Source organism: Chinchilla lanigera, unplaced genomic scaffold (assembly GCF_000276665.1).
Source record: "Chinchilla lanigera isolate Chin_1 unplaced genomic scaffold, ChiLan1.0 scaffold00013, whole genome shotgun sequence".
Classification (NCBI taxonomy): domain Eukaryota; kingdom Metazoa; phylum Chordata; class Mammalia; order Rodentia; family Chinchillidae; genus Chinchilla; species Chinchilla lanigera.
Genome location: NW_004955414.1, coordinates 22,297,275 through 22,324,087, shown reverse-complemented (window position 1 = coordinate 22,324,087; position 26,813 = coordinate 22,297,275). Strand labels below are relative to the sequence as shown.

The 26,813-nt window shown below is 50.0% G+C and overlaps 4 protein-coding genes across 13 annotated transcripts in view; 2 read left to right on the top strand and 2 right to left on the bottom strand.

Annotated features, from left to right (window-relative positions):
• Taf10 (TAF10 RNA polymerase II, TATA box binding protein (TBP)-associated factor, 30kDa) overlaps nt 1-1,134 on the top strand; it is a gene marked incomplete in the record, with an annotated part of 1,459 nt that extends 325 nt beyond the window's left edge. The window contains 5 exon segments of the mRNA XM_005380163.2: nt 1-35; nt 152-306; nt 529-593; nt 677-791; nt 968-1,134. Of these exon segments, the coding sequence (XP_005380220.2) occupies nt 1-35; nt 152-306; nt 529-593; nt 677-791; nt 968-1,057 (460 nt within the window).
• On the bottom strand, nt 1,109-7,845 carry Ilk (integrin-linked kinase). The gene is made up of 13 exons (XM_005380164.2): nt 7,722-7,845; nt 7,173-7,307; nt 3,716-3,881; nt 3,467-3,562; nt 3,204-3,300; nt 3,019-3,102; nt 2,833-2,918; nt 2,585-2,694; nt 2,346-2,473; nt 2,139-2,260; nt 1,944-2,043; nt 1,702-1,832; nt 1,109-1,519 (listed from the first exon to the last, which is right to left on the bottom strand). The coding sequence occupies exons 2-13, from the start codon at nt 7,259-7,261 to the stop codon at nt 1,370-1,372; spliced, it is 1,359 nt and encodes a 452-aa protein (XP_005380221.2). The 5' UTR covers nt 7,262-7,307; nt 7,722-7,845; the 3' UTR covers nt 1,109-1,369.
• Nucleotides 7,846-7,943: 98 nt separating this feature from the next.
• On the top strand, nt 7,944-13,050 carry Rrp8 (ribosomal RNA processing 8, methyltransferase, homolog (yeast)). The gene is made up of 7 exons (XM_005380167.2): nt 7,944-8,138; nt 10,403-10,760; nt 10,980-11,436; nt 11,527-11,656; nt 11,797-11,903; nt 11,982-12,078; nt 12,305-13,050. The coding sequence occupies exons 1-7, from the start codon at nt 8,040-8,042 to the stop codon at nt 12,422-12,424; spliced, it is 1,368 nt and encodes a 455-aa protein (XP_005380224.1). The 5' UTR covers nt 7,944-8,039; the 3' UTR covers nt 12,425-13,050.
• Nucleotides 13,051-23,283: 10,233 nt separating this feature from the next.
• The window catches only part of Dnhd1 (dynein heavy chain domain 1), a 69,918-nt gene continuing 66,388 nt past the window's right edge, over nt 23,284-26,813 (bottom strand). For 7 of the 10 annotated variants that reach the window (XM_013511985.1, XM_005380153.2, XM_005380156.2 and 4 more), the window contains 6 exons: nt 26,515-26,637; nt 26,040-26,241; nt 25,174-25,265; nt 24,862-25,011; nt 23,841-24,631; nt 23,284-23,668 (listed from right to left, as the gene is read on the bottom strand). In XM_013511985.1, coding sequence (XP_013367439.1) covers nt 23,318-23,668; nt 23,841-24,631; nt 24,862-25,011; nt 25,174-25,265; nt 26,040-26,241; nt 26,515-26,637 — 1,709 coding nt within the window. In that variant the 3' untranslated portion in view covers nt 23,284-23,317. Of the gene's footprint in view, nt 23,669-23,840; nt 24,632-24,861; nt 25,012-25,173; nt 25,266-26,039; nt 26,242-26,514; nt 26,638-26,813 lie in introns of those variants that run through there. The other 3 variants (XM_005380155.2, XM_005380157.2, XM_005380158.2) reach the window with 3 other exon arrangements.

Here is a 26,813-nt window from a genome sequence, read left to right as displayed (position 1 = left end):
GCGGGCCGGGGAGCCGGTGGAGCGGCGCGGGGCTGGTGAGGGCCGGGCCGGGCGGCGGGGGAGGGCAGAGGCTACGAGGCAGCCTAGCTGAGGCCGTGCGCCTCCCGCCTCCCGCCTCCGTGTCTCAGTCAGTTCGCTGCTTCTCCTTCAGCTCCGGTGTCGGCGGGCGGCGCGGCGCCCCCGGAGGGGGCGATGTCTAACGGAGTCTACGTACTGCCGAGCGCGGCCAACGGAGAGGTGAAGCCGGTGGTGTCCAGCACGCCTCTGGTGGACTTCTTGATGCAGCTGGAGGATTACACGCCTACGGTGGGCTTCCCGCCTGAACGAGCCTGCTGCCCCACCAACTTTCTGCCACGTCCCTGTGTTTTCCAGGGACCCCTCCCCTTGCCCACTCCCTTCTAGTTATTTCCTCTGTATACCCAAAGTGAGCTTCCAGATGAGCGGGCCATGGGCTCCATTTCCCCTACCCGCTTCCTGCTCAGTCCGGCAGGGCCTTGGGCTAACACTGACAGCTGTCCGATTTCTCAGATCCCAGATGCAGTGACTGGTTACTACCTGAACCGTGCTGGCTTTGAGGCTTCAGACCCACGCATGTGAGTAAACCCAGGGCGGGTTAGAGCCTGGGGTGCTTGTGCAGTTTGTTGTCCATTTTCTCATACCAGTTTTCCTTCTCTAGAATTCGGCTTATCTCCCTGGCTGCCCAGAAATTCATCTCAGATATTGCCAATGATGCCCTACAGCACTGCAAAATGAAGGGCACAGCCTCGGGTAGCTCCCGGAGCAAGAGCAAGGTGTGAACAGGGGTTCAGTGAATCACTCCCCTCCACAGGAGCAGGTTTTACTTATCATGAAGGCCGTTTGGGTAAACTGCATCCCAGGGGAGGTGTAATGCCAACTCAGGGTCCTCCACTTGGGATTGAAATGTGGGATTCCTGTGCTCAGCTGGTGCTCTTCCCTCTTCCCTCAGGACCGCAAGTACACTCTAACCATGGAGGACTTGACCCCTGCCCTCAGCGAGTATGGCATCAATGTGAAGAAGCCGCACTATTTCACCTGAGCCACGCAACCCAGGTGTCCTTGTCTGTTCCCATGTCCCCATACCAGCCTGTTTTCATAATAAACTTTATTGTGACAGGCGGGGCTGATCCCTCCCATGCTGGGAGACACCTTGTGGCAAGTGACAAAGCTCTCAGGCCAAGCCCTTTCGGGGTCACAGTGGCAGGTTGGGGGCAGGGGATGGGCCCCACAGCTGGGGTAGTACCATGACTGGAGGCAGGGGAGGCAGCCAAAGGCAGGTTGCAGTAGGGAGTTGCACTCCCCCCCAACCATGTCTTGACACCTCTGAAGTTTAGGCAAGGACCTTCCAGTCCTATTTGTCCTGCATCTTCTCCAGGATAGGCACAATCATGTCAAACTTGGGTCGCTTGGCAGGGTCTTCGTTCATGCAAATCTTCATGAGCTTACACACGTGGGGAGAAATACCCGGTGGGATGGTAGGCCGAAGGCCTTCCAGTGCCACCTAAAAATACAAGGAAAAACAGTAAGCCTCAGAATTTGAATCTACCATGTGGGCAGAAGCTCCCAGCCCTTCCATAGGGTTACTGTGTATCTGAAGAAATACGGCAAGAGCATAGGGCCACTACCATGTTGTTATCACCACCACTGCTCCCCTAGTGCAAGTGTGCACAACTCTGCACTTACCTTCATTCCAATCTCCATGTTGGAGAGGTCAGCAAAGGGTACCTCTCGTGTTACCAGTTCCCACAGAAGCACTGCAAAGCTCCACATGTCTGCTGAGCGTCTGTTTGTGTCCTCAGGTTTCTTCTGCAGAGCTGGAGAGATAGGGCTTATCTATTCCAGCTGCCTACCCTGTCATTTCTCTGCCCCTTCCATTATTATTGAGCTCGTCTTTCTCTACCTCTTGTCTTGACACCCTCACCCACCTTCAGGGGCTACCCAGGCAGGTGCATACATGCGCCCAGGGCACTGGAAAGAAAACTTGACATCGGCCATGCTGATTCGGGCGGTCATGTCCTCATCAATCTGAGGAAGAGCAGATATGTGGAAGGAGATGAGTCCTATTTTAGATACGGAAAAGACCTGTTGGGGCCCAGACCAGGAATGAACTAATGTCTCACCATTACACTACGGCTGTTAAGTGCATGCCGTGGGATGAGGGGTTCTAGTGTGTGTAGGAAAGCCATGCCTCTTGCCATATCCAAAGCAAATTTCACAGCTTGGCTCTGGTCCACGACAAAATCTAAGAGGAGGCGAAAGTCAAATAGTTCAGAGGCTTGTGTATTCCTTCTCCAGCCCTTCCCAGTGAGACCAACATCCCTACTCACTGGTGCCTTCATGTAGTACATTGTAGAGCGAGCCGTATGGCATCCAGTGTGTGATGAGGGTAGGGTGAGGAGCGGGTGGAGACTGGCAGGCACCTAACACTGGAAGCACATTTGGATGCGAGAAAATCCTGGGAGAGGAAAAGAGTGGCCCTGGCTGAGACCCAGCATAAAAGAGCTCCCTCTCCATGCTACTCAGGGTTCCCTGGAACCAGCAGCTAGTAGCTTAGGCCTTGCCGCACCTGAGCCGAGGGCACTCCTCATTGAAGTCTCTGCTCTTTCTTGTGCTCCAGTCCCGAACCTTCAGCACCTTCACAACAATGTCATTGCCCTGCCAGCGGCCCTTCCATAGCTGAAGGACAGGGTAGGGGTTAGAAGGCTTTATGACACCACATTCTTGCCCAATAACTGCAAGAAAAACTTAAAACAGGTGCAGCGTAGGTAGTTTGTGGGAGGTTAGGGTGGAAGGGGCAAGAAGGGCAGGGGTCACCTCTCCAGAGTGATTCTCGTTGAGCTTCGCCAAAAAGTTGAGCTGTTTGAAGTCAATGCCGGAGTGTTTGTTCAGGGTCCCATTTCCTGAGAGTGTGGGCAGGTCAGGTACCCAGTTTGGCCCTAACCCAGCCCTGGGAGCCCAAGGTTATTCTCTATTACAACCCCTCCCCCCATAATGACTCACTGGGCCGAGTTCGGGTGGTCCCTTTCCAGAATGTGTCCTTGTATGGAATACGGTTGAGATTCTGGCCCATCTTCTCTGCTCGTTCTGGGAAAGAAAAACAGTCTTAGTCCGAGTTACAGGATGGAGGGAGGAGACAACTGAGAAAGGGCAAGACAGGACAACACAAGCTAGGGATGGGGACAGACCTCGGAGAAGCTCTCTCAGGGGTGCCTTGGCTTTGTCCACAGGCATCTCTCCATACTTGTTACAGATGCTGACGAGGGCTCCGTTAGCCACCAGGTCCTAGAATGAAAGGTGGTTATGGTAAGGGCCCCTGCTACCTCTCTGGCAGTCACAACCAACCATAAACACACTTTTGAGTGTTACACAGTAGTACTGACAGGACAGTTTGAAGGTTCAAAGTTCACTGCTTCCCACCCATGCCAAGACTTGGGGCCAAAGTACTCACCTCTGCCACTTGGTCTTGGCCCCAAAAACAGGCATAGTGCAAGGGCACATTCCCATGCTCATTTACTGCATTGATGTCAGCCTTGTACTGCAACAGCTGGGCCAAAAAGAAGCAGCAGGAGACAGTCCCAAATGAGACACCATTGTCAGCATGGGACAAGGAAAAAGAGTATGCATTCTTTATACTACAGTGCCTGTGACTGACCCTCAGGACATATGTGATGTGGGCAATGGAGGAGTGTGTACATACCTTCTGTACAATATCGCGGTGTCCGTGACTGGCTGCCAAGTGCAGGGGGGTATCGTCCCCACGGTTCATCACATTGATCCGCGCTCCCCGCATGATCAGCATCTCAACCACAGCAGAGCGGCCCTCGCGACAGGCCCAGTGTAAGGGGGAGAAGCCATGATCGTCCCTTTGAGAAAGGGCCAATGGTCATTAAGCTGGAAGTAGGACGAGGCAAAGGCTTTGAGTCATAAAAGACCGTTAGTCACACTGTATTCTCTTGGATGGCCTACCTTACTACAGTTTCAATTCTCGTGCTAGCAATTTGCAAAAGCTGTGCAATTCAGACCTTGCCCTGAGCTTCACACCAACCAAGACATCCTGACCGTGCTAGTAAGATTATCTTCATCTCTCCACTCGGTAGCACTGTTTCTGTAATTTCCCCAGCACCTCTTTTGCAGTGTCTCTTACCCTTTGTATTCCACTGCTTTTTGTATTCTCTCCCTAGTATAGCGCTTGTTGCACTTGATTAGAAAACTCTGAATAGTGGACTGTCTTGCCTGTTGGAGCATAAGCTTAAGCAGGTATTCAGTGCATATTAATGGGGGAGAGGGGTATTTTGGAGAAGGCAGGCCACAACTCATGGGAGAGGGACAAAGCTTACTGTTTGTTTCTGGTACAAACACTAACATCTAAAAATGGAATGGAATTAAAATGATGTTTCAGAAGAGTTTATAATAAAAAGGAGAGATGCTTTTGATTACTGGCGAGGCCAATAACCACACAAAACAAGATTCTCCTACCTGGCAATTCTAGAAGAAAATGAGTGACAGCACCTGATTTTTTTTTTTTCTTTTCCCAAGGACATGTATTTTATAAAGTAAAAGTATACAAACAAAACAACTGGGTGGGAGCTGGGTCAGCCTGACAGCCTAGAGCCATAAAAGGAAATTTCCTCCAGTCCCGGGTTGCAGATGCAAGGGGCGGAGCACGGGGGCGGTCCATGGTCTGGGCCAGCAGCCACCGGATGCCTTAGTGCTGTGGTCACTTCCCATGTGGGGGCTCTAGGCAGGGCCTGGAGCTGATCAGAGCTTTTGCTACCCAGATGTCTCCCAAGCCGGAGGGGGCGGGGAGAAGGGGAGATGGGGAGAGGTGGGGGGAGAGAGAGAGAGAGAGAGAGAGTGTGTGTGTGCGCGCGCGCGTGCGTTGATATTTCCCCTCTACAGCTTGCCTTCATCTGTTCACACAAATAGCCAAAAATACTCGCGAGATGCGGGCATCCCCGGAAGCAGTTACATCCCTGGTTTATCAGTCAGTCTTGTTTCTCAGGACTTTAATTTGTGCCCTGACTTATCAGCCTCCAGCAGACTATTCCGAAGTAGATCCAAGCCCAAGAGCAGAAGAATGGGCACAACGGTTCTGGCCACTCTCAGGTCACCTGTCACTTCAGGGCCTGGACTTGTGTCTCAAGGAGGCCATCAGGGAATTAACCATCACCTCATATCCAGCACATAACCAGCTTGCGGGCCCACACCCTATGCCCTCAAGCTAGCACGAAAACCTTTCAGTCTCACTAATGCTATCCTTTCACCATTTGGAACTCAGGAGTCCAACAAGATGCCAGTCGCATTGGGCAGCTTTTCCTAAGCCTCTTAATTTCTTATCAATAAAATAGTAACAATGCTCACTGTCAGAGTACCCTTTATAAATTGTTTAAAAATGAAACTAACTGCCTTGCATACTATTAAGAAGAACTAGTATAAGCCAAAAGGGAACCAGTGTAGCCTGGACTATGGTGACAGTTGACCCTGATGGCTCAAACCTAAAAACTAAACAGTCACAACACTAAAAACAAAAGCTAAAAAAAATTAACAATGGCTATCTCAAAATCACTTGTTTTGCTTGATTCTGTCTCCCCCAACATTTAAAAGCTTGTCCACATTTACTTTCTCTATATCCTTACCTCCCATTCACTTTCTAACCTGCCACAAGTCTGCCACCTTGAGGGCACAGATTATATCTGACTCTGGGACTAGCATCAGCACAGGTGGTAGTCCACATACTATATGGTTCCATAACTGAAGGGACCTAATGGAGGCTGGTCCTTAACCTATTAATCTGAAGCAGCACTCACAGAGATTATCAAACATAAGTTTGATTGTAAGTTCAGTGGTATCATTAAGTTCAGTGGTATCATTAAAGTACTGAAGTTCTTTCACCTCTCAATAGCCTTTACTACTACTGCCCATTCTGCCCCTTCTTTAAAACATTCATAAACTTCTTTAAGTTTTATTCACATGTTTTCCTATTTCTTCTTCGACTTCAGGTTGCTCCTTTTCAATCTGCATGGCTTCTCACCCTCTATCCTCTCGTTTTTTACTCTTCTGAGGCACTACTTTCACATGAATGTCTTCAGGTATCATGTATCTGCTAATAAATAATATTTCCCAAATCTGTGTCTCCAAGTCAAGTTTCTTTCCCGAACTCGAAACCTGCATAACCAACAACCTACTTAACATTTCCAAGTTGCTGCGTTGTCACCAAACTTTAACATGTCCAGAACAGAACACCTTATCCTTCAACTGTCTCCATCTCAGTAAATGCAACTACAACCTATCCAAGTACCCAAGCCAGAATCTTGGTCATCACCTTTGACCTTCCTCACTTGCCATGCCAAGTCCTTTAAGTCTTCATCCTTAAGATTTCTGGGCCAGATATGGTGGTGCATGTTTGTAATCCCAGCACTCTTGCTGAGGCAAGAGGATTGTCATGAGTTCGTTGTCATTTTTCACAAGCAATTAGATTCCAGAAATGTGGTCCAAAACAGCAACATTTCTATGATGGCCTAGGTAACTGCCTTTTTCTTACATACTCTTCACAAAGCATCCAAGATGCTGCTTTGCAAATGGATAATCTCATCATACCACTATGCAGTCTCAAAACCTTACTCTTAGCAAAGCTTTGTAAATAAGGAAGGGAAGGGGATGAAGGGAGGGAAGAGAATGGGAGAAAAGAAGCAGCAAGCTGTATCATCTACAGCTACAAATTCTCTATGATGAGTGTTACTACTATGTATATCTAAAATGCACCAATAAAAAAATGGAAAAAAAACTTAGACTAGAAGTATAAACTGGCTGACCCGTGTATACCTCTCCAGCTTCACATCCTGTCCTTTTCCACTTGGACCCAGTGCTCCAGCCCATAGAGATTTATACTCTAGCTGCATTGAACTCCAGAAAATTTCCCGATCCTTCCCAATCTGTCTTGCTTCCTGACCTTTTCCCGTGAAGCTGGGAAGCCCTTTGCAACCTCTGCTTGTGAAACTTATTTAGAATCAAGTTTCAGCACAAACACTGCTTCCTCTGTGCAGACCCTCTCTGCCCCGGCACTCCGTCACGCTGGATGGCAACCCGACCTGAGCACCCCGGTAGCATAAGGGAAGATCTCTAGCCTTCCTCTCATCCACCAGTCTTCAGCTCACCCCTGGTTGAGGTCGTTCTCCGTGTTGTCCAGCCACAGACGCACGGCCACAGCGTTGCCCTCCCGGCACTGGGTGAAAATGTCGTCCATAGCAGAGTCCCAGCGCTGAGTCCCCGAGAATGGGGAAGCCTGGGGACTGTGGAGAGAAGGGGGATCCAAGGAAGAAGGCTAAGCCCCAGCTTTGTCCCCTACAGCAAAGCAGTGTCTGTGTTGCAGGGGGGTGGGCGTTGCATCCCCGGCTAGTGGTGGTCTGTGAAGGAGTTTGGGGCAATGGGATGATTCCCTGCGCGCCAGAAAAAGATGAGTCCGGCAGGATAGGGGTGATTTCGAGGCAGTTTCTCCAGAACCGACGCAGGAGAGAGGCTCGGAGACCCAGCCCGCGAAGAGCCTGGGGGGAGGGGGTGGCTCCGGCTCCGGACACGCTGGGGAAGTGGGTGGGGGTCCCTCCCGAGGGCTGCGCCCGTTCCCTACTTGGGGCCCAGGCAGAGAGAGAGAGAAGGGCTCGCCAAGCCCCAGCCTTGGGCAGGGGGCGCGGGTCCTCCGCACTCACCGGGACTCGGGCTGGAGGCGCTTCTCCGGGGAACTCCCGTCCGGCCGCGCCCGCCACCCGGCCCCGCCCAGCCCCTGGCCTTCCTCGGCCGGTGCGGGTCCGCCTTCCCTCCCTTCCGACCTCCTCCCTTGCCCTTCTAGCCCATGAGTGTCTCCACTCGATGGTTTTCTGAGCCGCGCCGGCCGCTCTAGCCGCCGGCAGCGTTTACTTTGGTTTCCGGCTGCGACCCGGCGTGTTGGCGGCCGCTCTGACTTGAGGAAGCTGCGCTGAGCACGTGGAGGGGATCTTAATTTTTGCGACTCTGCCCTCGCGACCCGCATGTTCGAGGAGCCTGAGTGGGCCGAGGCGGCCCCAGTAGTCGCGGGCCTCAGTCCCGTAACCTCACGGCCCCGGCCAGCGGCAGCCGCGCAAATCAAGGTGAGTGGCCGGGGTGAGTGGCCTGTAGCGGCACTGGGCGCCGTTTCCCGCCGCGAATCCTTCGGACTCTGGTGGAACCCGGCGCTGGGAAACGCTTCGGGTGTGTACTGGAGCAGGGGGTCCCTGCAGACTCCTGATCACCAGATCTGGGAACACCCCAAAAAATAACGTTGGAGCTGAAACAGTTGGTGAGAAGGTGGTGCAGAGAATAGTACTCTGGGCAGGAAAAAGGGCAAAGGCCCTGGGGCAAGAGAGAACGTTCCGGTAGAGAAACGTACATATAAAAGGTCCCCGTGGGTCGGAGCACTGAGTAACTGAGAGGGGATGCTGCTGAAATTGAAGGGGTAGACTGGAAGAGTTGCATGCTTTGAGCATAGAAGTCAATGAACTGTTTCTGGCCATGGCGTGATTTCTGCAAGCTTGTATTGAAAAGGCTTCCCCCAGCCGCGGCCCATTTTCGCTCTTGGGTGTCAAATCCAAGACCTCAGATATGCTGGGTAAGTGTTGTGCCGCTGAGCCACACCCCCAGCCTCGGAAAGAGTTTTGGTTGCAGTCTGGGGAATAGATTGGTATAGAGAGCCCTTCTCAGTCCTTGTCGCGGCCCAGGAAGTTTGTATTTGTAATCCCATTAAACGTTATTGGAATTCTAGAGAGTTAATTCCAACCTACCACTTCCAGTGCAACCCATGGCGAGAATAAAGATACTAAGGCATATTTGTAGTTATGGGGAGCCCAGGGGCCCTAAGTCCAGCCACAGTGATGGCTATCCAGAACAAAGGCCTTGACCCAAGGCTGAACCCAGGTTTTATTCATTTGAAGAAGGGAGTGGCTTGAGGATGCCTGGCTGTGAGAACCGTGGGAAGTAGGTGAGTGCTATGAGCTGGGCTAGGTAGGAAGCCTGAAATCACCTCCGCAAATGGCAGAGAGAAGATGTGCAGAAAGAGAAATCTGCGTAACACAATTGAGTTAGTATCCAATGTTTTGGGGTTGGTGCTTCAGCTCTGATGTGTAATCTTTCAAGCCCCAGGAAGCCCTAACCTCTGTCCCTAATCTCAATCCCAGCTGACAGCTGGAGCATTGATTCACACGTCACTCATGGGAACAACAGGGGTCTGGGGAAACATGCCTACCATCTTCAAAGACTACCATCAGCACCTCGGCTAGACCTGTATGCATTGCTTAAAGCCAAATGAAGGGATAAGGAAAGGCTCCTAGCCAGCTTTGTACATATCAATACATGGAAATAGGCTCAGCCAAAATGGAGGCAATTGCTTCTCTTTCAAGGATAGTCGCCTAGGTGGCCCTCCACAGATTGGTAAGAGAAAGACTGGGTGGCCAGGGAAGGGTAGTCAACATTACTATTCGAGGGAGGTGAGGTTGCTGGAACTGAGAATCTCCAAGGTAAGTGCCGCAGCTAGGACCACTCCCCTAGGTTTTAATCCCTATTTTTATCGTCCCAAACTACAGAGCTTTTCCTTGGAGCTTTAGCAGACGTGAGGACCACTCTACTTCCTCAAGCTTTTCTTACCATTCTTCAGCCTGCAACATGGAATATGCCTGCTTTGTTTCCTCTTTTTTATCCCCGCAGCCCGTCATCATGGGCCAGGCCGCTGGTCTCTGTGTGCAGCTTCTTCCTTTCAGGTTGTTGCCTGCACTGCAGCTGGAGCCATACTGACACGTTGGAGATGACACGTTGCAGTAATTCTTAAGTCTTATGTCTCACTGCTGGGAGGCTTGAACCATCCGCAGTACATGCATGACTGTCTCATCAGGTGGCTTTTTATTAATTTCATTAGCAAACAGACCCGTAAAAGTGAGTAGATCCTTTTGTCCCATCCATGATGTGAGACACCTGATGGGACACTCATGCCTGTGGTTCAAGCCAGCGGGAATGTGTTCCTTTACACATGTGGTGCTGTTTCTCGTGTATTCAAGACTCCTCCGTCCCTGACACAGAAGGGTATCACCTGGAAGCAAAATCCTGAAATGGAGGGCTGGAACTCCTGGTCTCACCTTAGTCTGGTTGTGTGTGGCCTTAGCACGTTTCTGCTGGAGAAACTCCGCTACCAGTCACTTACACGTTGAAGTCGGGTGGGTTGGTGATTTTTCTGCCCCTCAGCCTCCTAGAGTTGAGATGGCAACACGAAAATTCTTCCCAACAAAGCTAGTTAAATTGACCAGGAAAGTATCTGAACCAGGTCCCCATCTCTCCCTTATTCTCCAGGCCTCACCCATTCTTCTTGCCTTATTCTCGATCTTTGCAGGGCTCTAGGCGCCGCCAGCTCTTGGCCACCTTACGAGTTCTGGAAGCAGCGTCTCTTTCCCAGCAGTCCACCAGCTTCCCCAGCAGTGACTCTGAGGAGGAGGTAGAAAGAAAGAAGAAACACCCCAAAAGGTCCCCATTTGCTAACACCTCTGCCAAAGTAGGGGAGAAAAGGAAAAAATGTCAAAAACTGGGCCCATCTCCAGGTGACTGTGAGGACCACAAAGTAGAAAAGAAGAAATGCCGCAAACAAGCTCTTCTCTATAGTGACTCTGCCAAAGAAGAGAAAAGAAAGAGAAAATGCCCGGAACAGGCCCCTTCAAACCCAGCCCAGCACAAAGACAGTGTCGACCAAACAGGTACGGATGTGTGTGTATGTGTATGGATGGGAGGGTCCGCTGGTTGTACATACAGTGGGGGTTTCCCACCAGCATTAGGATTGGGTAGGCAACGAGAAGTACTGTTATCCAGGCCACAGTCTCTGTCTCAAGGATAAGGGTATGGCCATACTGACTTGCCAAGCCTCTGAATTTAGGAATCTTGCCACAAATAACACCTTCCCATCTCCCTCCCTGCAGGTCACAAATCCTGGAAGAGTGGTACTACAAATCCAGAGCCAAGCTCTGGATCCATTTCCACTAAGCCCCCCAATCCCTTAACCCGGAAGCAGTGGCGGAACCGGCAGAAGAACAAGCGGAGACACAAGAACAAATTTCGGCCACTCCAGGCACCAGAGGAGATTTCCGCTGAGGCCTCCAAGGCTGCTACAGAGGAGTCAGAGGGGCCTCCTACCCGCAAGGCAGACAGTCATGAAGCTCGGGCAGAGGCCCTGCGAGCCCGCATGGCACAGCGGTTGGATGGGGCCCGATTTCGCTACCTTAATGAGCAGCTGTATTCAGGGCCCAGCAGTGCTGCACAGCGCCTTTTCCAGGAAGACCCTGAGGCTTTTCTCCTCTACCATCGAGGCTTCCAGAGCCAAGTGAAGAAGTGGCCACTGCAGCCAGTAGACCGCATCATCAGGGATCTTCGCCAGCGGTGAATGGGGGGTTGGGCGTTGTGATAAGCAGTTTGGGTCATTCGGGGGCTCAGACTACCCCAGTGTGTGACCCTCCCTTCCACTCCCAGGCCTGCATCTCTGGTAGTGGCTGACTTTGGCTGTGGGGATTGCCGCCTAGCTTCAAGTATCCGGAACCCTGTACACTGCTTTGACCTGGCCTCACTGGACCCCAGGGTCACTGTGTGTGACATGGCCCAGGTATATCCCTCTGTGTATCTGGTCTGTGCTCTGATCTCTCCTCCCCGCTCCTCCCTATCCTGATATCCAATTCTAGCACTCTGTCAGATTTCTTCTTCTACTGCTGTGTGCCTCATTCCACACTCCCACACTTTACACAGGTGCCTCTGGAGGATGAGTCTGTGGATGTGGCTGTGTTTTGTCTTTCACTGATGGGAACCAACATCAGAGATTTCCTGGAAGAGGCAAATCGAGTGCTGAAGCCAGGGTAGGAGCTTCAGGACACAGGTGCATTTATATGTGCGTGCATGTGTCTGCATTTACACAGAACTTCCTACTTTTTCAGGGGTCTCCTGAAAATAGCTGAGGTCGGCAGCCGCTTTGAGGATGTTCGGACCTTTCTGGGGGCTGTGACCAAGCTGGGCTTTAAGGTCATCTCCAAGGTGAGAGCTCTAAGAAATCTGTCCCTGGTGTCGTCTCATTTGTGGCCCCTTTCAGGATAATGATGTTCAGCACGGAAGCCATGGGCACAGGAACAGACATTTCGCCCCCGAAAGACAACACTAGGGGCCTTAGGAAGCTTTCTGACCTGGGGAAGGTCATGGAGGGAGGTGTTTTGAGGGGTTGGGGGTCAGGATTTGGAGCTCATCAGTTCTTTTCTGCCCCTAGGACCTGACCAACAGCCACTTCTTCTTGTTTGATTTTGAAAAGACAGGCCCCCCTCGGGTAGGGCCCAAGGCTCAGCTTGCAGGCTTGAAACTTCAGCCGTGTCTCTACAAGCGAAGGTGACCTCTAAACACCTCTTGAAAGTGGAAGCAGGGCCCAGACTCCAGGTTGAGAACTCTGAAGACTGTGTCTAGCCAGGCTGTGAGCCAGGACCTGGTACGACCTTTCCTCCGTCCCAAGAACGAGGTGTGATGAAGCCCCTGGCTCAGCTGTGCTCCAGTGCAGGCGCCTTGGTTAGAAAGAAGCCTAAAGTCACTTGAGCAAGCTAATGAGTAAGAAGGAACAGGGGGATAACTGGGCATCATGGATCACCTCAAATGGTTTGCAGTTGAAGAGTCTTTGAGTTTGGCTCTTCTTTGCATCTCTCAGAAGACACATGGGCTTTTTGTCTTGGCCTCTCTGCTCTTCTGATCTATACTGATCAGCCTCTGTTCACCTGTACCTCCTGCTCCTTCAGGTTCCTACTGCCCAGGCCTTCAAGACTGCAGACAGGCAGCTCTTGATTCATGGTAGTTCTAATCCTAACTGCCCCTTACAGCTGAGAGCCATTTAGTGTCTTAGTATCACATTCCTCATTCGGAAAATGATAGAATTCCTGTCTTACAGCATTGTTGCGTGTGTTATGTGAGGAAATCTATAGTCAGGGCTGGGAACATGGGAGGTGCTCAATAAACTAGCTGTGGATATTATGTGTCATAACTCTTACTGTTCTTTGAAGACTCCATGGACCAGGTTGGAGTTTGCAGGAGGGAAAATGGATTTGTTAACTGAAGGAGTCTCTGGGAGAGGTCAGGATAGGCCTTTCAGAAGGCTCACGCGGTACTGTATGTAGAAACTCTGAATGGATTCCGAGCTTTCTTGGAGGAGGGGCATAACGAGGGAGCGGGGTTCTGTTACAAACAACTGGTCAATGCGATTTTGGGTTGAGAGATTGGGGTGCTCATTGGCAAAGGGGTTTATCCATTATTTCTGCCTCATAGTAGACCCAGATCACGTCCAGGTAAGCTCTAGGCAAGGAGAGCTAGTGCTGGGGGAAGATGAGTTAGGATGACAGATCCCAGGCCTCCCCAGAAGAGCTGCCATAGACTTGTTGTAAAGATACAGCTTCTTCTACCTGTTCCCGGGAGCAAGCTCTGAGAGTGCCCACTGAGAAGACATAGGTCGCAGGACTTTGAGGCAGTTGGGTGCCTCCAGTGAAGGGATGGAGATTCTGAAACAGACTGTAGGTCAGGGGCGTTATATGGAGGCTGGACTGTGAACTGTTCAGCTATCACTACACAGAGCCTTTGCCTATGCTCATCTTTGCTGAATACTTGTCTGGCTAGCAAAGTTTAGTCATCTTCCTAAACGTTCTGGTTTTGTACTCCTCTATGCCCAGAGCAGAATTAATTCTTCATCTGGGTCCTCAAAGTGTTATGTGAAGAGAACTCCTTTAGCATTTAATATGATGTTTTGGTTGCTGTGTGCATTTGGCTACAGTCTTCTGAAACCACACTTACCTTTGTATCCCCAGAGCTTGTCACTTGAGGTACAGCCAGTGCATTTATTCACCTAGGGAGGGGTAAGAAACGACAGGGCCTGGCTAAGTCGAGTTGATGAGGGCAGCAGCGCTGCAGAAACCCAAGTTTCAGGTATATGCTGAGGCCGCTGCGGACTACATTATGTTGCATTGATGGAATGTTGAAGCTGGTTGAAAGGAATCTGCAGTGAGTTCCAGGTTTCTGGCTTGAACAACTGAGTGGGCTGGTTGGATTTTAGGTCCTTGGGAGATATTCATTTGGAAGCAGGACAAGATGGAGACAGTTATATGCCTGTGGTCCCACCTGCTTGGGAGGTTGAAGAATTGCTTGAGCCCAGGAGTGCAAGATCAGCATGGACAACATAGTGAGACCTCTGTCTACAAGAAAGGAAGAGTGGCCAGGGATATTCTCAGTGGCACAGTGCCTGCCTGGTACCAAAAGAAAAAAAAGAAAGAAAAGAAAAGAGAGGAGAAAGGAAGAAAGCAAGTAAGCAGACAACTGACTTGGGAGGTTGTGCTGGGGATTTGGGGGTTTGACTCGAGGTAGTGAAGTCGTAGGAATAGGAAGATATCCAGGGTCAGGTAATGAGAGATGGCTCAGAATAGAACTCTCTGAAAATGAACAGTAAAGGTGACAGAAGAGGAGGTTGGACCATAGACAGAGGAGTAAAACCAGGAAAGTCACTTTGTTAGTATGGGAGGAATGGGTACGTTGTCAGATTTCAGTGGGTGAGGGTTGTTGAGTAATGATGAGGATCTTTGTGAATTTATAACGATGTTACTAACGAGTCTGTAGCTATGCCAGCCTGCCCCGTGCTCTGGCCATTCCTACCCACACAGGAATTCTGGGTGTGACTGGAAGAAGTGAGTACCAGCCGATCCTCTAGAGTTCCTTCCCATCAACGCAAATGAAAGGATAGTGAGCTAAGGAGGTTTAGGCTACTAGCATGTAATGTGGCTGCGCTGGACTGTGGAGTTTTGTAGAACAGTCAGGAGAGTGAAGGTAGCAGTTGGGTGTTGGTGGGAATAACTGAACGAGTGACCTGGGAGGACAGGTAACTGTGGTTAGAAATCAGAATGTGTGAATTACTAATTTGAAAGCAGAGCAGTTTTAGGTGGTGGCAGCGTGTAGGGTGTGGCCACAGGGCTGAGTGCCTGGAGACTGGTTAGTGACCTGAGGGATCAAGTACTGTGGAGAAGGGCTGTCTGCGTGTATTTTGAAGCTGTCCAGGTTAATGGTAAAAGTTAAGGGTGGAATAGGTGCCAGCATCATGAGGATGGTGCAGCATCCAAAAGATCTACAGACACAGAAAAAAGCAGTGTGCGTGTACGTCGAAAGAGCCTACTAGGAGCTCGGTGTGATGGTGCACGCCTGTAATCCCAGCACTTGGGAGGTTGAGGCAGGAGGATCTCCGAGGAGTTCGAGGCCAGCCTGGACTACACAGTTGAGACCTTGTCTCAAAAAGGGAGGGCGCTACTGGCCAGACTCCCTTCTATGTTATGGTGAGGTGAGGCTGGTGCGTGGAGCTGCCTGCTGCATGCTCAGCAGGACAGCTGGGGTCTGCTTTCATCTTGCCTTTCTTTGTTACTAATAATTTGGATTCTCCCTTTGCCTTTTCTGACCTCCAGGCACCTGAATAAACATCTCTGGATCTGATTCTGGCCCCGGGTTCTTCTTGTCTCACTCAGCCCAGCCCAGCCCCCACTGTCAGCCCCCATGAGTCACCCTGATTCTGAAGGTAGGACTTCCCTTACCCTGACCTGGGTCCTCACTGCTCCATCACCAGCTTCAAGATGAACTTCTTTTCAAGACTGGACTTGGGCTTCAGTGTCTAATGCTGAGACCCTGAACCGAAAAGAGAATATATATTTCCTTAAGAAATAATAGCATATCTGTTGGTTAAGGAACAGAAAAACCATGTAACTAAAACTGATTGAAGGCTAGGTAAGAGCAGGCGAATGCCAGTGGAGGGGGTTGTTGGATTGTGAGATGCAGTGGCTCCCGGTGCATTAAAAACACTGCAAGGCTCATTATAATGTAGATCTCTAAACCCTCCTCCTGGGTAGGGTCCAGAGTAGTTGTTTTCTGGTTGCTTTGATCTTAGTGAAGCGGGAAGCATACTTGTTGATTGTGACAGTGGGGAGAGGTGGTTGAGGTTTCAGAGAAAGGAGAAAGTGAGTGTGGTGTCTAGGAGAGTGCAAGGGAATGAGTGAAGGGACAGCGAGGGAACAGTGTGAGTGCTGGCAGCGCTGATAGCACGAAAGGGTCGTAAATAAAGAGGGTGGATGCAGGAGACTGATGTAAGATTACTGTGCAGCAAACTTGTCACGCTCAGCGCACAGCTGGTCTGTTAAACCCAGCCCCTTGTTTGCAGGGGTCCGTTTCTGCTTTCTTATCTCAGGTTTACTTACGGACTCTCCACCGGGTCTCTTCCCGGAAGCCTGAGGTATTGCACAGTTGAGGAACAGTGAGAGTGGAGTCTGATTGTTGCCCTGGAAATGTACAGGGCCAGCAAGAGTTCACTAACTGTTTCGTGGTGGGGCCAGGGGAGGGCTGCTGCTTTGCCACTGGGCGGCATTCCCAAAATTTGCCCTAGCAAGCAGTGTTTGAAGGTTTCCTCTGTGCCACTTGGAGAAGGCAGTATAGGTTTCTCTTTGTTTTTTTGGCTTTGGTACTGGTGATTGAACCAGGGCTTGCACACTGAGCTACACCCCCATCCCTTCTTTATTTTTTCTTTTGAGACAGGGTCTTGCTAAGTTGTGCAGACTGGGTTTGAACTCACGGTCCTCCTGCCTTAGCCTTCCAGAGTGCTGGGATTATAGATGTGCACCATCATGTCCAGCCTACTAGGGCCTTTTTGAAGAACCAAGGAGACCTCAGTACAAAGAAGCTGGGAGAGTGCGCCATGTGGCGCCGTGTGCACTGAAGAGGGAGTTGCAGGGGACTGCCCCAGTTGAAACCGTACTCACCAGGATAGTGGGGAGACAGCAGGGGTTACCCGTGTAAATATCTGCCAGGCCTGTTTTACCACTTCACCTCTCTCTCAGTACTTGGCCACAGAATAATCAGCAGCAGTTAGTAGCTGGACAGGAGGTGTGGAGGGCAAACAGCATTCCCTCTTTCCTCAAAGTAGGCTCCTTAACTCAGGCAGGGTAGAGCTGGGAAGGCAAAGGATTGAAAGCTGCTGTGTAGATTATTTATTGGTAAACAGAGTTCAACAGTTTAATGCCCTGAGACTGTGTTTTTCTAAGAACGTCAGGGTCTTGCAGCAGCTTTTTTCCAATAGGGAAAGAGTACAGCATGAATAAAGTTTGCAGGGGTGCTGAGGACAGGAGCAGAGTTGGGTTTGGGTGTCAGCCTGTGCCTTGTGCTTGCTCACCATCTTTTTTAGAGTCCCCAAGTAAACAGTTCTTCCTTCTGCAGTTCTGCTCTTTTGTTCAGTAATACAGTCCTAAGGGAACACAGTTCCAACAAATACAGCCTGCTCTTGGCAGAGACACGACAACTCCAAACACTCACTGGTTACGTAAAAGCGCAGAAGCTCTGTACCTTTTCTGACAGCCTAGTAATTAGAGCCTTTCATTTCCAGGTCATCCTCCTTCCCAGGTGACTTCTGACCAGCCACCTGGTTCTAGAACATTTGACTACTGCAGTAATTGCCTTACTGTTCTGATTGCTTCTGTTCTCCAAGACCATTAATTTTCCTCACAGCCAAGTGATTTTTTTTTTAAAATGTAAATCAGATTATGTCACCTCTCTGTGTAGAAATCCCTCAATGGATTCTCGTTGCACCAAGCACAAAAGACAGATTCCTTCCTAGGCCCTGTGAGATCTTTCCCAGGCTTTGCTTTCCAACTGCATCTTGACCCACGCTTCTCCTTTCTCAGAACTCAGGCTACGCAAGCTTTCTATTCATTTCTCACACATCGCAAGCCTCGTGCAGGGTCTAGTACATGCTGCTTGGCCTTGCCAGAATACACTTTTCCTGATGAACTTAATTTCATCTTCCAGATCTCCACACTGAGAGCACCAATTCTTTTCTGTAGAAAAAAACTCACTAGATGCTCACCAAAATGAACTCTTTGTGGATTCCCAGGTAAACACCATGTCCTAGCTCCATGCATCTGGGCAGGGCTGTGTGAGTGGAGCTCACCAATGAAGAGAGAGAAATGGTGTTTCAGTTCTAGACAAAGGCAGCTAAAGGGTAGGTGAGCCTTTTCTATATTCTTCATTCCCTACTGTACCTACCAAGGTGACCTTGAAGCACATGTTGTAAAGTAACAATCGTAACATAGAAGTTTGGATGTATCAAGTACTACTTGGAGAAGAGGTACTTGACCAGAATTATCTACATTGAGCTTTGAACAAGAAGTAAACCTCTGCTTCATTAAACTGATGACTTTTGGGGTATTACAGCAGTTACTATTACATATCCTGCATGTATCTTCTAGGAGCATTTATCTACCTTACCTTTATCTACCTCTTAACCACAAAACCCTCTTTTGTTTCCAGCCTTTAAGATGATTTAAATATTTAATTATCTTACTAGATGCCAGTTCACACTTTGCACTTGCCATGTGAATTTTAAATTGGAGGAAAAAATGCAAAAAATTGAAGTATTTTATCAGTTATTTTGATTGTGACCCTAAAAATCCCACTAAAGAATACCTGCCAGGCATGATGGTACAACAGCAAGGAGGACCCTGAGGTGACACCCAGGACTTGGAGGCAGATTCATTTACGTCAACAGGCACAGATTGGGATCATTCCCCAAATATCAGGCCTGGAGGCTCAGGGAGGGAGGTTTTTATGGGGTTGCAAGCAGATAGCAGAGCACTTGGCTGTCTTTGATTGTTTCTGACAATGTGCGTAACATTGAGCAGCCGTTTCTAGGAGAGGGTGGCAACAGGAACTATTACCTGGGCAACCGAAGTATAACTTGTGGCGATCTTCCTGTCTCAGCCTCCTGAGTGCTGGGCTGTCTAATAATAGCTAATAAAACTATCTAATAAAACTTCAGTTAGTTTCCACTGAATCCATTGCCTGACTAGGTGCTGTGTAATCCAGTTTGAGCAAGAATCTTCCTAAGTCAGTTTAGGGAAAATCTATTACCTGTGATATCTGAAACCCTGTCTCAAAAACAACAACAAATGAGTGGACCAGGCAAAGGAAACAAATGAAGTTAGAAAACATTTCAAATGAAATAATGAAAGTATAATGTAGAAAATCATAAGGTGGCTGAGCATGGTGGCACATGCCTGTAATCCCAGCACTCAGGAGGCTGAGGCAGGAGGATTGTTGCAAGTGTGAGGCCAGCTGGGCCACAAAGTAAGCGCAAGGCCAGCCTGAACTGCACAGCAAGACCCTGTCTCAAAAAGACAAAAAATTTAAAAAATTGTAAGGTAGCTATAGCGGTCCTTAGAAATTTAAATGCACACACAGAAAATAAGAAACACCTAAAATCAATATAGTCTTTAAGTTTCCACATGAAGAAGCTAAAAAAGAGACAAATTATACAGGAAATTTTAACAGATAATTAAAAGCAGTGAAATAATCACTGGAGAAACAGTAGAGAAAATCAGTGAAAACAAAAGCTAAGTTTTTGAAACAATAAATTCAAGAACTCTTCTCGTTAAATTTATCAAGAGAAAAGGAAAAGCCAGTTACAGGAATGAAAGGGGATATCCCTATAGATACTACAGATAATAAAAGAATAATAAATTCAGATTAAATTTAGATTTCCTCTGGGAGCAGGGCTGGTCAGTATTAGGAACTGAACCCAGGCCCTCATGGATGAGGCAGGCACTCTAGCACTGAACTGCAACCCTAGCCCTCTTTAAGACAGGGCTTCACTAAGTTGCCAGGCTTGCTGACCTCTTTCAGCCTCCTGAGTAACCGGGTTTACAGGTGCGCAACACCAGACCTGCCCAATTTAGGTTTCATCAAATAAGAAATTTTTAAAATTACCCCAGCTGAGTCAGAAAGAAGCAGAAAACTTGATGGCCTCACATCTACTAAAGAAATAGAATCTATAATTGAAAGCCTCCATCTCCCATCTCCCATCCCCCGTTCCCCACAAAAACAAAACAGAAAACTTCAGGCCCCGGTGACATTACTGACAAGTTCTGTCCACTGAGAAAATCAATCCTACACAAACTATTTTAGAAAGCAAAATAGGAGAGGGTACTTACCAACTTGGTTTGTGTGTGACCCTCTGAGACATAATCCCAGGAGTGGAACTGCTAGAACATAGTATATTTAATTAACTTTACTCAGTGATGACAGCACCCACCCCTGCCCCCAGGACAGCTTCACCACTACACCCTACTGGTACTGCATGAGGAGTCTTGTCTTCCACCATCTCCAGCGTTGGACGTGGCAAAGGCAGTGGAACGCTGCAGAGAAAATGGATTCTACAGGCAAATGCCTGGGTTTAAAAATTACCATTTTCTGTGTAACCTTGGAGAATTTGCTGAATTTGTGTCTCAGTTTCCTCATTTGTTAAACAATAATATCTGTCTTCAGATACTAGGGATGTGTAGGCATTAGTAGGTAAAACTGGCACTTTTCTATTTTAGCATTGCCCCATTTAATATAGTTTCTGAGTGAAGATTTCAAATTAAACTACAGACTTGCAAGAAATACGTTTTAGGTGAGCAACAGAATACTAGTCAATGAGAGTTTTGGTCTTTATTTGTGTAGGTAGTATACTTAGCAGGATCACAAACATTCTCATAAATGTGAACATAGAAAATTTGACATCCGTCAGTTACTAATTTTTCCCACAAATCTTACTCTTCCCTTCTTTTCCACTGTGTAGCGGAAGAAGCTAGGCATTTTTTCCCTCTTTAAAATGCATGTATGTATGTATGTGTGTATTTATTTATTTATACATATATACATACGTACATACATACCAGGGATTGAACCCAGGCTCTTTGCACTGAGCTAGATTCCCAGCCTTTAAAAAAAAAAATGGATAGGCCGAGGGTCTAGCTCAGTGGACAGCACCTGCCTAGCAAGGGGAAGGTCATGAGTTTGATTGTCGGTAACAAAAAAATAAATTTTTTTTAAGCTTTGAAACATGGTGTCTTGGTTACTTTTCTCTCGTTGCTGAGACAGAATACTTCACAGCCTGTGGAGGTTTCAGTCCATACTTGGCTGGCTCTGAGGCAAGGTGGCACATGGCAGAGGGCAGCTGTTCATGGCAGCGGAAGATATCAAAAGAAACAAGAGCAAAAGAGGAATGGCAGAGAGGGGAGAGCAAGCCTCTTTCACTCCCTTATTTTGTATGCAAACTACCCGCCTCTGGGTGGGGGCGGGTGTAGCACTCACACCCATAATCCCAGCATTGGATCATGGATCCATCATAAACTCTAAAAGCCTGCCCCATGACTGCATGAGGCTTTGGGGGGACATCCAGACACAAACCACAATACATGGTCTCCCTAAATTGCAAGCTGGGCACAATCTTCCTGTCTCCCAGAGACAGGGAACAGTCCCAGAGTGTTCAGATTGCAGGCATACACTGCCACGTGAGGCTCCAAAAGGATGTTTTCTAGTATTCTGCTAATTTCTCTTTTGCAGAAACAGCCATCCCTCTGGTTGGCCATGTGAAAGGAAATGAAAAATGGGAGCTTTTGCCTCTCTACGTACTGGTTAAAGATATCAGTGGTACCACAGTCAAGTGAGTTACTGCAGGTGAAAATATGAAAAGTGATGCTCAGTACACACATCTGTTTACATTTCCTCCCACCCTGGAGCTTGAACCTAGCCACGTATCAATGGAATTAACTTAGGTGTGTTTGTGTGTGTTTGTGAGTTCAATTCCCAGAGCTTATATGCTGGACAAGTGCTTTACTACTGAACTATAGCCCCAGCAAGGAAACTAACTTGTACCTAATAAGGTTTGGTGCTTGAGACCTTTAGCTTTGCCATGCTCTTTTATCACAGGCTTGCCCTGGAGTAGCATGCAGTCATGCAGCTACCAACAACTTAGCTCCAACTTCTTGTGTCTTCAAACTTTGTCTTAGTCAGTGACATCATGATCTACCCATCATGATCTACCCAGTTGCTCAAGCCTCAAACATAGGAGTCATTGTAGACTCTCCCTCTTCACTCTCCACATCCAACCAATGTGTCCTGGTTTTCCTCCAGATTTTTTTTTTTTTTTTTGGGGACAGGGTCTCACTGTGTAGTTCAGGCTGCCATTGAGCTCACCGTGTAGCCCAGGTTGGCCTCAAAGTCACAGCAATCTTATTGCCTCAGCCTCCCAAGTGCTGGGATTACAGGCGTATGCTACCATACCTGGCCCCAGATATTACCATGTAATCACTGTCCCGGCCCCATCATCTCTTACTCAGATTACCTTACTTGGAGACGGGGACTCACTGCAGGCTTCCCTGCCAACTGGTGTTGTGGAAAGCGTCTCCAGTACACTTCCTTGCTCACCTGGAGCTGGAACCTAGCAGTGTTTGGTTCCTGGAATACTACATGGTTGCTGCTGCCTCAAAACTTTTGCACCTACTGAGGGCTCTACCAGAGTATTCCGTGTAGATCTTCCAGTAGCTCATATTCAGGAAGAGCTCCTTGACCATTGTGACTGTATTAAGTACTCTCCTTTAGTCACTCAGAAGTCTGTTTGGTTGTATTTATAGCATCGCAAAGTCATGTTGACCTTATATTGCCTGTTGCCTTTCATTAGAACCACCTCACAAATGCCTGGAAGAATACCTGATGTGTATGAGTGCTGAATGAATAATTTTTGAACAAACAGTATGTTGTGACTTTTCCCCTCATTTTTGTTGTTGGATTTTTTTGTTTGGTTGGTTGGGTTTTTTTTTTTTTTTTTTTCTTTTTTGGTACAGAGTCTAACTATATAGGCCAGGCTGGCCTCCCTCCCACCCTGAGTGCTGGGATTACAGGCCTGCACTTCTGTGCCTGGCAGGACCTTTCGTCTTACGTAGCCTTTGTTTCCCATGTGTATGACTCCTTTAGGGACTCAGTCGCAGGTGGTGATGCCATGTGAGTGGCAGGGCAGGACTGGAACATTCCCAGTAGTACCACTAAATCCCTTGAGAAAGCATTTTGAGTTTTCCTGTTCTTCCTGCAAAAATATCTCTTGGGGATTAAGCCCTGAGACCACAATAGAGATCTGGGGAAGGATTCAGGACTCGGTGTGTTAGCCATTGCCAGATCTGCCTAATCCCTTTGACAGATGACTAGCACCAGCCGCGCTTTAGAAGTGTACCCCATCCTCTCCCCAGCTGCAAGGCACTTGCCCCCTTCTTCAGTGCAAATATACCTCCTCCCTCCTCGTTCGTGCACGCTGTATTTTTCCTCTGTGTGTGTCACATTTGCCTTCTATGCATACCCCGTTCTCTTTCCACATCCTGTAAATCATTCACGGAATCACAATTTTATTTCGGTAGAGAGCTCAGGGCAGGGGTGGGCTGCACACATGGACCCTCCGCTGGACGCAGGCGGCCAGGCTGAGTTTCGTGGGTAGAGGAATATGCATCAGGATGTTCCTGCTGTGCAGCTTAGTGCCGCCGAGGGGCCCTGCCCGGTACACGGGGCAGGAGTACACAGCCGGACCAGCCGCCCTTGACAGGACACCGGCGCGCTGGGCGCGCGCGCTGACGCTGACAGGCGGCAGAGGGCTGGGCTGGCTGGATGCACAGTCCTGCAAGGCCCCAGCTGCCGGGTCCCACTTGGCATGCAGGAGCTGCAGTCCTACCAGCAGCAGCCCTGTCTCTGGAACCATGGGACTCGGGCCATTCTCCACCTAGAGGGCCAGAAGCCGGTTAGACAAGGCTGTGAAGATGGGGCCTGGGGAGTGGAAGTGGGGGGGTGGGGTGGGGGGCAAGGTTAGAGTGCGATCAGAGAAACGGAATTACTGAGGAGCGCGATGGGGTACAGTCAAGGACTCTGTAACAGACGGGGCGATGCTAAGATACCCGGAGGTGCAGAGGGCTGCCGCTCAGTTCCCGATGTCTGTGCGGGACAGGACAGGAGCTGGGGCCTTCGCTGCCCGGAAATTTCAAGTTGGACAGGCGCTGCTCCAGGGCAGCCTCCCAACGCAGTGCTAGCAGCAGGCGGCGCGGGTGCCGAAAGGCGGACAGGTGGAAGACGCGCTCTGATACTTCGGTGCCTGCGTTGGCGCCCAGGTAACTAACCAACAGCTCCCCACGGCTCGAGAGCTGTCGCAGCCATTGCCAGGGCGGCTGCGGGCCAGAGGGCGCATGAGGTCGCCAAGGCGCGGGTAGGCGGCCAGTCCAGAGAGCGTGGGCCACCGCGGCGCAGCGGTGGGAGGGGCAAGGGGGCTCACCCTTCAGCTGCCGCAACTGACAGTCGAGGTCGCGCTGCAGTGTACCCACCAGCTGACTCAGTTCCAGCGCTTCGGCCTCTAGGAAGTCCTCCAGAGGCCGCCTAGTGCCGCGCCCCCGCACCGCCGAGGACGGGTCTCGGCGGGTGTGGTTGCTGAGCAGGGCCTGCAATGACTCCAGCTTCTGCTTGGCTTGCACCAGGCGCTGCCACAGCCGCCTTTCCGTGCGCCTGGCACCTCCGCGAGCGGCAGGAACCCACGTGGTTGAACTCTGCTGGAGCACGCGCAGGAGCGTGAGACTCTGGCGCCGCAACAGCCAGGCCTGAGGGCCCTCACTCAGTCCACAGGTCTGGGGTTCAGACGGTGTGGGCAGGAGGTGCATCTGGGCCTTGCATTCTGCCATAGCATCCAGCTTCCCCAGATCTTGGGAGAGGTCAAAGGTTGAGGAAAAGAAGGACGCTCCCCACCCCACCCCCGCACCCCCCCACACAGGAGGGTGTAGGCGGCCTTTCCTTGATCCTTTGGGGCACCACCCGCAATCGTGTGTGCATAACCCCCTCACACCCTTTGCTTGGCACTGGTGTGCAAATTCTGTAGGGTACCACTGCACTTCACTATCCCCTCCCAGACACAGGTACCTTCCTGGTGCTTACCTGGGCTGGGCATCAGGGTGGCCAGCAGATACTGAGGTGTGTGTGGTTGGACCCAGCTATGGCTCCTGGGGCGCAGGCAGGCTTGGGTGAGGCTAATCAGGGCCTCTCTGTCCTTGGTGTCCCCCAGAGATCCCCCATAGAAAACTGAAGCTGAGAATGAGGTCAGAACCCCTCAGTTCCACTGCAATCCCTTTCCAAACCACCCACCTAAGCCAAAGTTGTGAATTATGTCTTGGCCTTAAAACTCCCACCCGCGCCCTTTCCCAGGTCTCCAGGGGGATGACTCGTGCATGGGGGTAGGAAGGACCTCACCAGCCAGCTCTTGCATGGCAGTGCTTGGATTGCTGAGACTAGCCCACAGCTGCTCTTGGGTCTCCAGGGCCTGGGTCAGGGTCAAATGACTCCTGAGGGCAAGGCGAACAGAAAGTAGGATTTTAAATATCACCTCTCTTGAGCTATAGGCTCATGAGGGCTTGCTAGTTATTCAACTTGCTTTCAAGAGAAATCATCATGTTCCTGCCTGAAACCTATTCTGTCTGCTATGCCAGTGAGAGGTAGGAGCCACCCGGCTGTCTCAGGCAGAAATCTGGGTGTCTCCCTTGACTCCTTTCTCACCCCATACACTATATAGTCTCTGTCCCTACTACTTGGTCTCTCCCACCCAGCCAGTGCCCCCTTCCCTGGGAACGGCCAGAGCCTCCTAAAACTTCTCTGCTCGCCCCGGTTCTGCCTCCCCTAGCCCATTCTTTACACTGCGGCCAAAGCAGTCTTTCCAACAGATGATCAGGATCGCCTTTGTTCTGCTTCAGACCGATCAGTGGCTTCCCGCTGTTCTCAGGATAACTTCGGGCCATTTGTCAGGGTCTTAAAACACCTTGTGATGAGCTTCACTTCTTTCCACTCAACCCCCTCCCTGCATGTCCACCTCAGCTACCCTGAAGTCTCCCTCTGCCGAGTTTAGTTCCCTCTGTCTACAAATCTCTATGTGAACCACCTCTGCCTTAAGACTCAACTCGGGGGCGTGAAATCACAGAATCTCTGAAGAAGCGTTCCTATTCCGAGACCTCCCCTGAAACTCTCCAAGATGAATCAGTTTCATTCATCCCAGCATGTGGAAGATACTGTGCTTGCCAAGGGACTGACAGGACAGGACAGGACAGGACAGGCGGACTGCTCACCAGCGCCCCCGGTGTGCCTGCAACCTCGCTGCGTAGAGCTGCCGGTGCAGCAGGAGCCCATGCAGGAGCAGCAGAGGCAGTGCCTGGGTAGGGGACTGCATGTGGGATCCTTGCTGGGCCAGCTCCAGACTGTGGATCAAGATGTGACCCAGCTCCAGGGACTGGTCCCAGAAAACAGGCATGCAGTGCTGACTCAGCACAGCTGGGGGGGGGAGGAATGAAGGAGAGTGCTTAGTCAGCACTGCATTTACCTTCCCTCCTTCAGTTTTTGTGTGTGTGTGTTTTTGGTTTTGGTTATTTGAGTGAAGTCTCAGTATGCAGTTCAGGTCAGCCTTGGTCTCACTATGTAGCACAGGCTGACTTGAACTTGCAACAATCCTCCCGCTTCCACCTCCTGAGTACTGGGATTACAGGCATGTGCCACCACACCTGCCCCTCCTTCAGTCTGAGTGCACAAGTGGGGTATGTTCCTCACCTGGCAAGGAAGCACTGGCCTCTGCAGATGCAATAAGCCAAAGACGGAAATCTCTATGGACGGTGGCAGCATTCCTGCTTTCAGCTTGAGCTAAAAGCAAAGCCTGTTCCTGGTCCGAGACCACTAGGGTTTGACAAGAGGCTGAGATCAGCCCTCAAATCATTGGTCACACATGAGTTTGGGCACCACACTTAAGACTGGGAGAGCAGGGGCTGGGGATTTAGCTCAGCGGCAAAGCGCCTGCCTGGCAAGCGCAAGGTCGTGAGTTCGGTTCCCAGTACCGGAGAAAAACCAAAAAA

Bases quoted from the DNA above. Each gene is read 5' to 3' on its own strand.
- Ilk (XM_005380164.2), bottom strand. From the start codon at position 7,261: ATGGACGACATTTTCACCCAGTGCCGGGAGGGCAACGCTGTGGCCGTG. The intron at 3,563-3,715 runs GTATGTACACAC...TTTTTGGCCCAG, and splicing joins ACCGCGATATTGTACAGAAG to CTGTTGCAGTACAAGGCTGA. The intron at 1,520-1,701 runs GTAAGTGCAGAG...TTGTATTTTTAG, and splicing joins ACATGGAGATTGGAATGAAG to GTGGCACTGGAAGGCCTTCG.
- Rrp8 (XM_005380167.2), top strand. From the start codon at position 8,040: ATGTTCGAGGAGCCTGAGTGGGCCGAGGCGGCCCCAGTAGTCGCGGGC. The intron at 8,139-10,402 runs GTGAGTGGCCGG...CGATCTTTGCAG, and splicing joins CGGCAGCCGCGCAAATCAAG to GGCTCTAGGCGCCGCCAGCT. The intron at 11,437-11,526 runs GTGAATGGGGGG...TTCCACTCCCAG, and splicing joins ATCAGGGATCTTCGCCAGCG to GCCTGCATCTCTGGTAGTGG.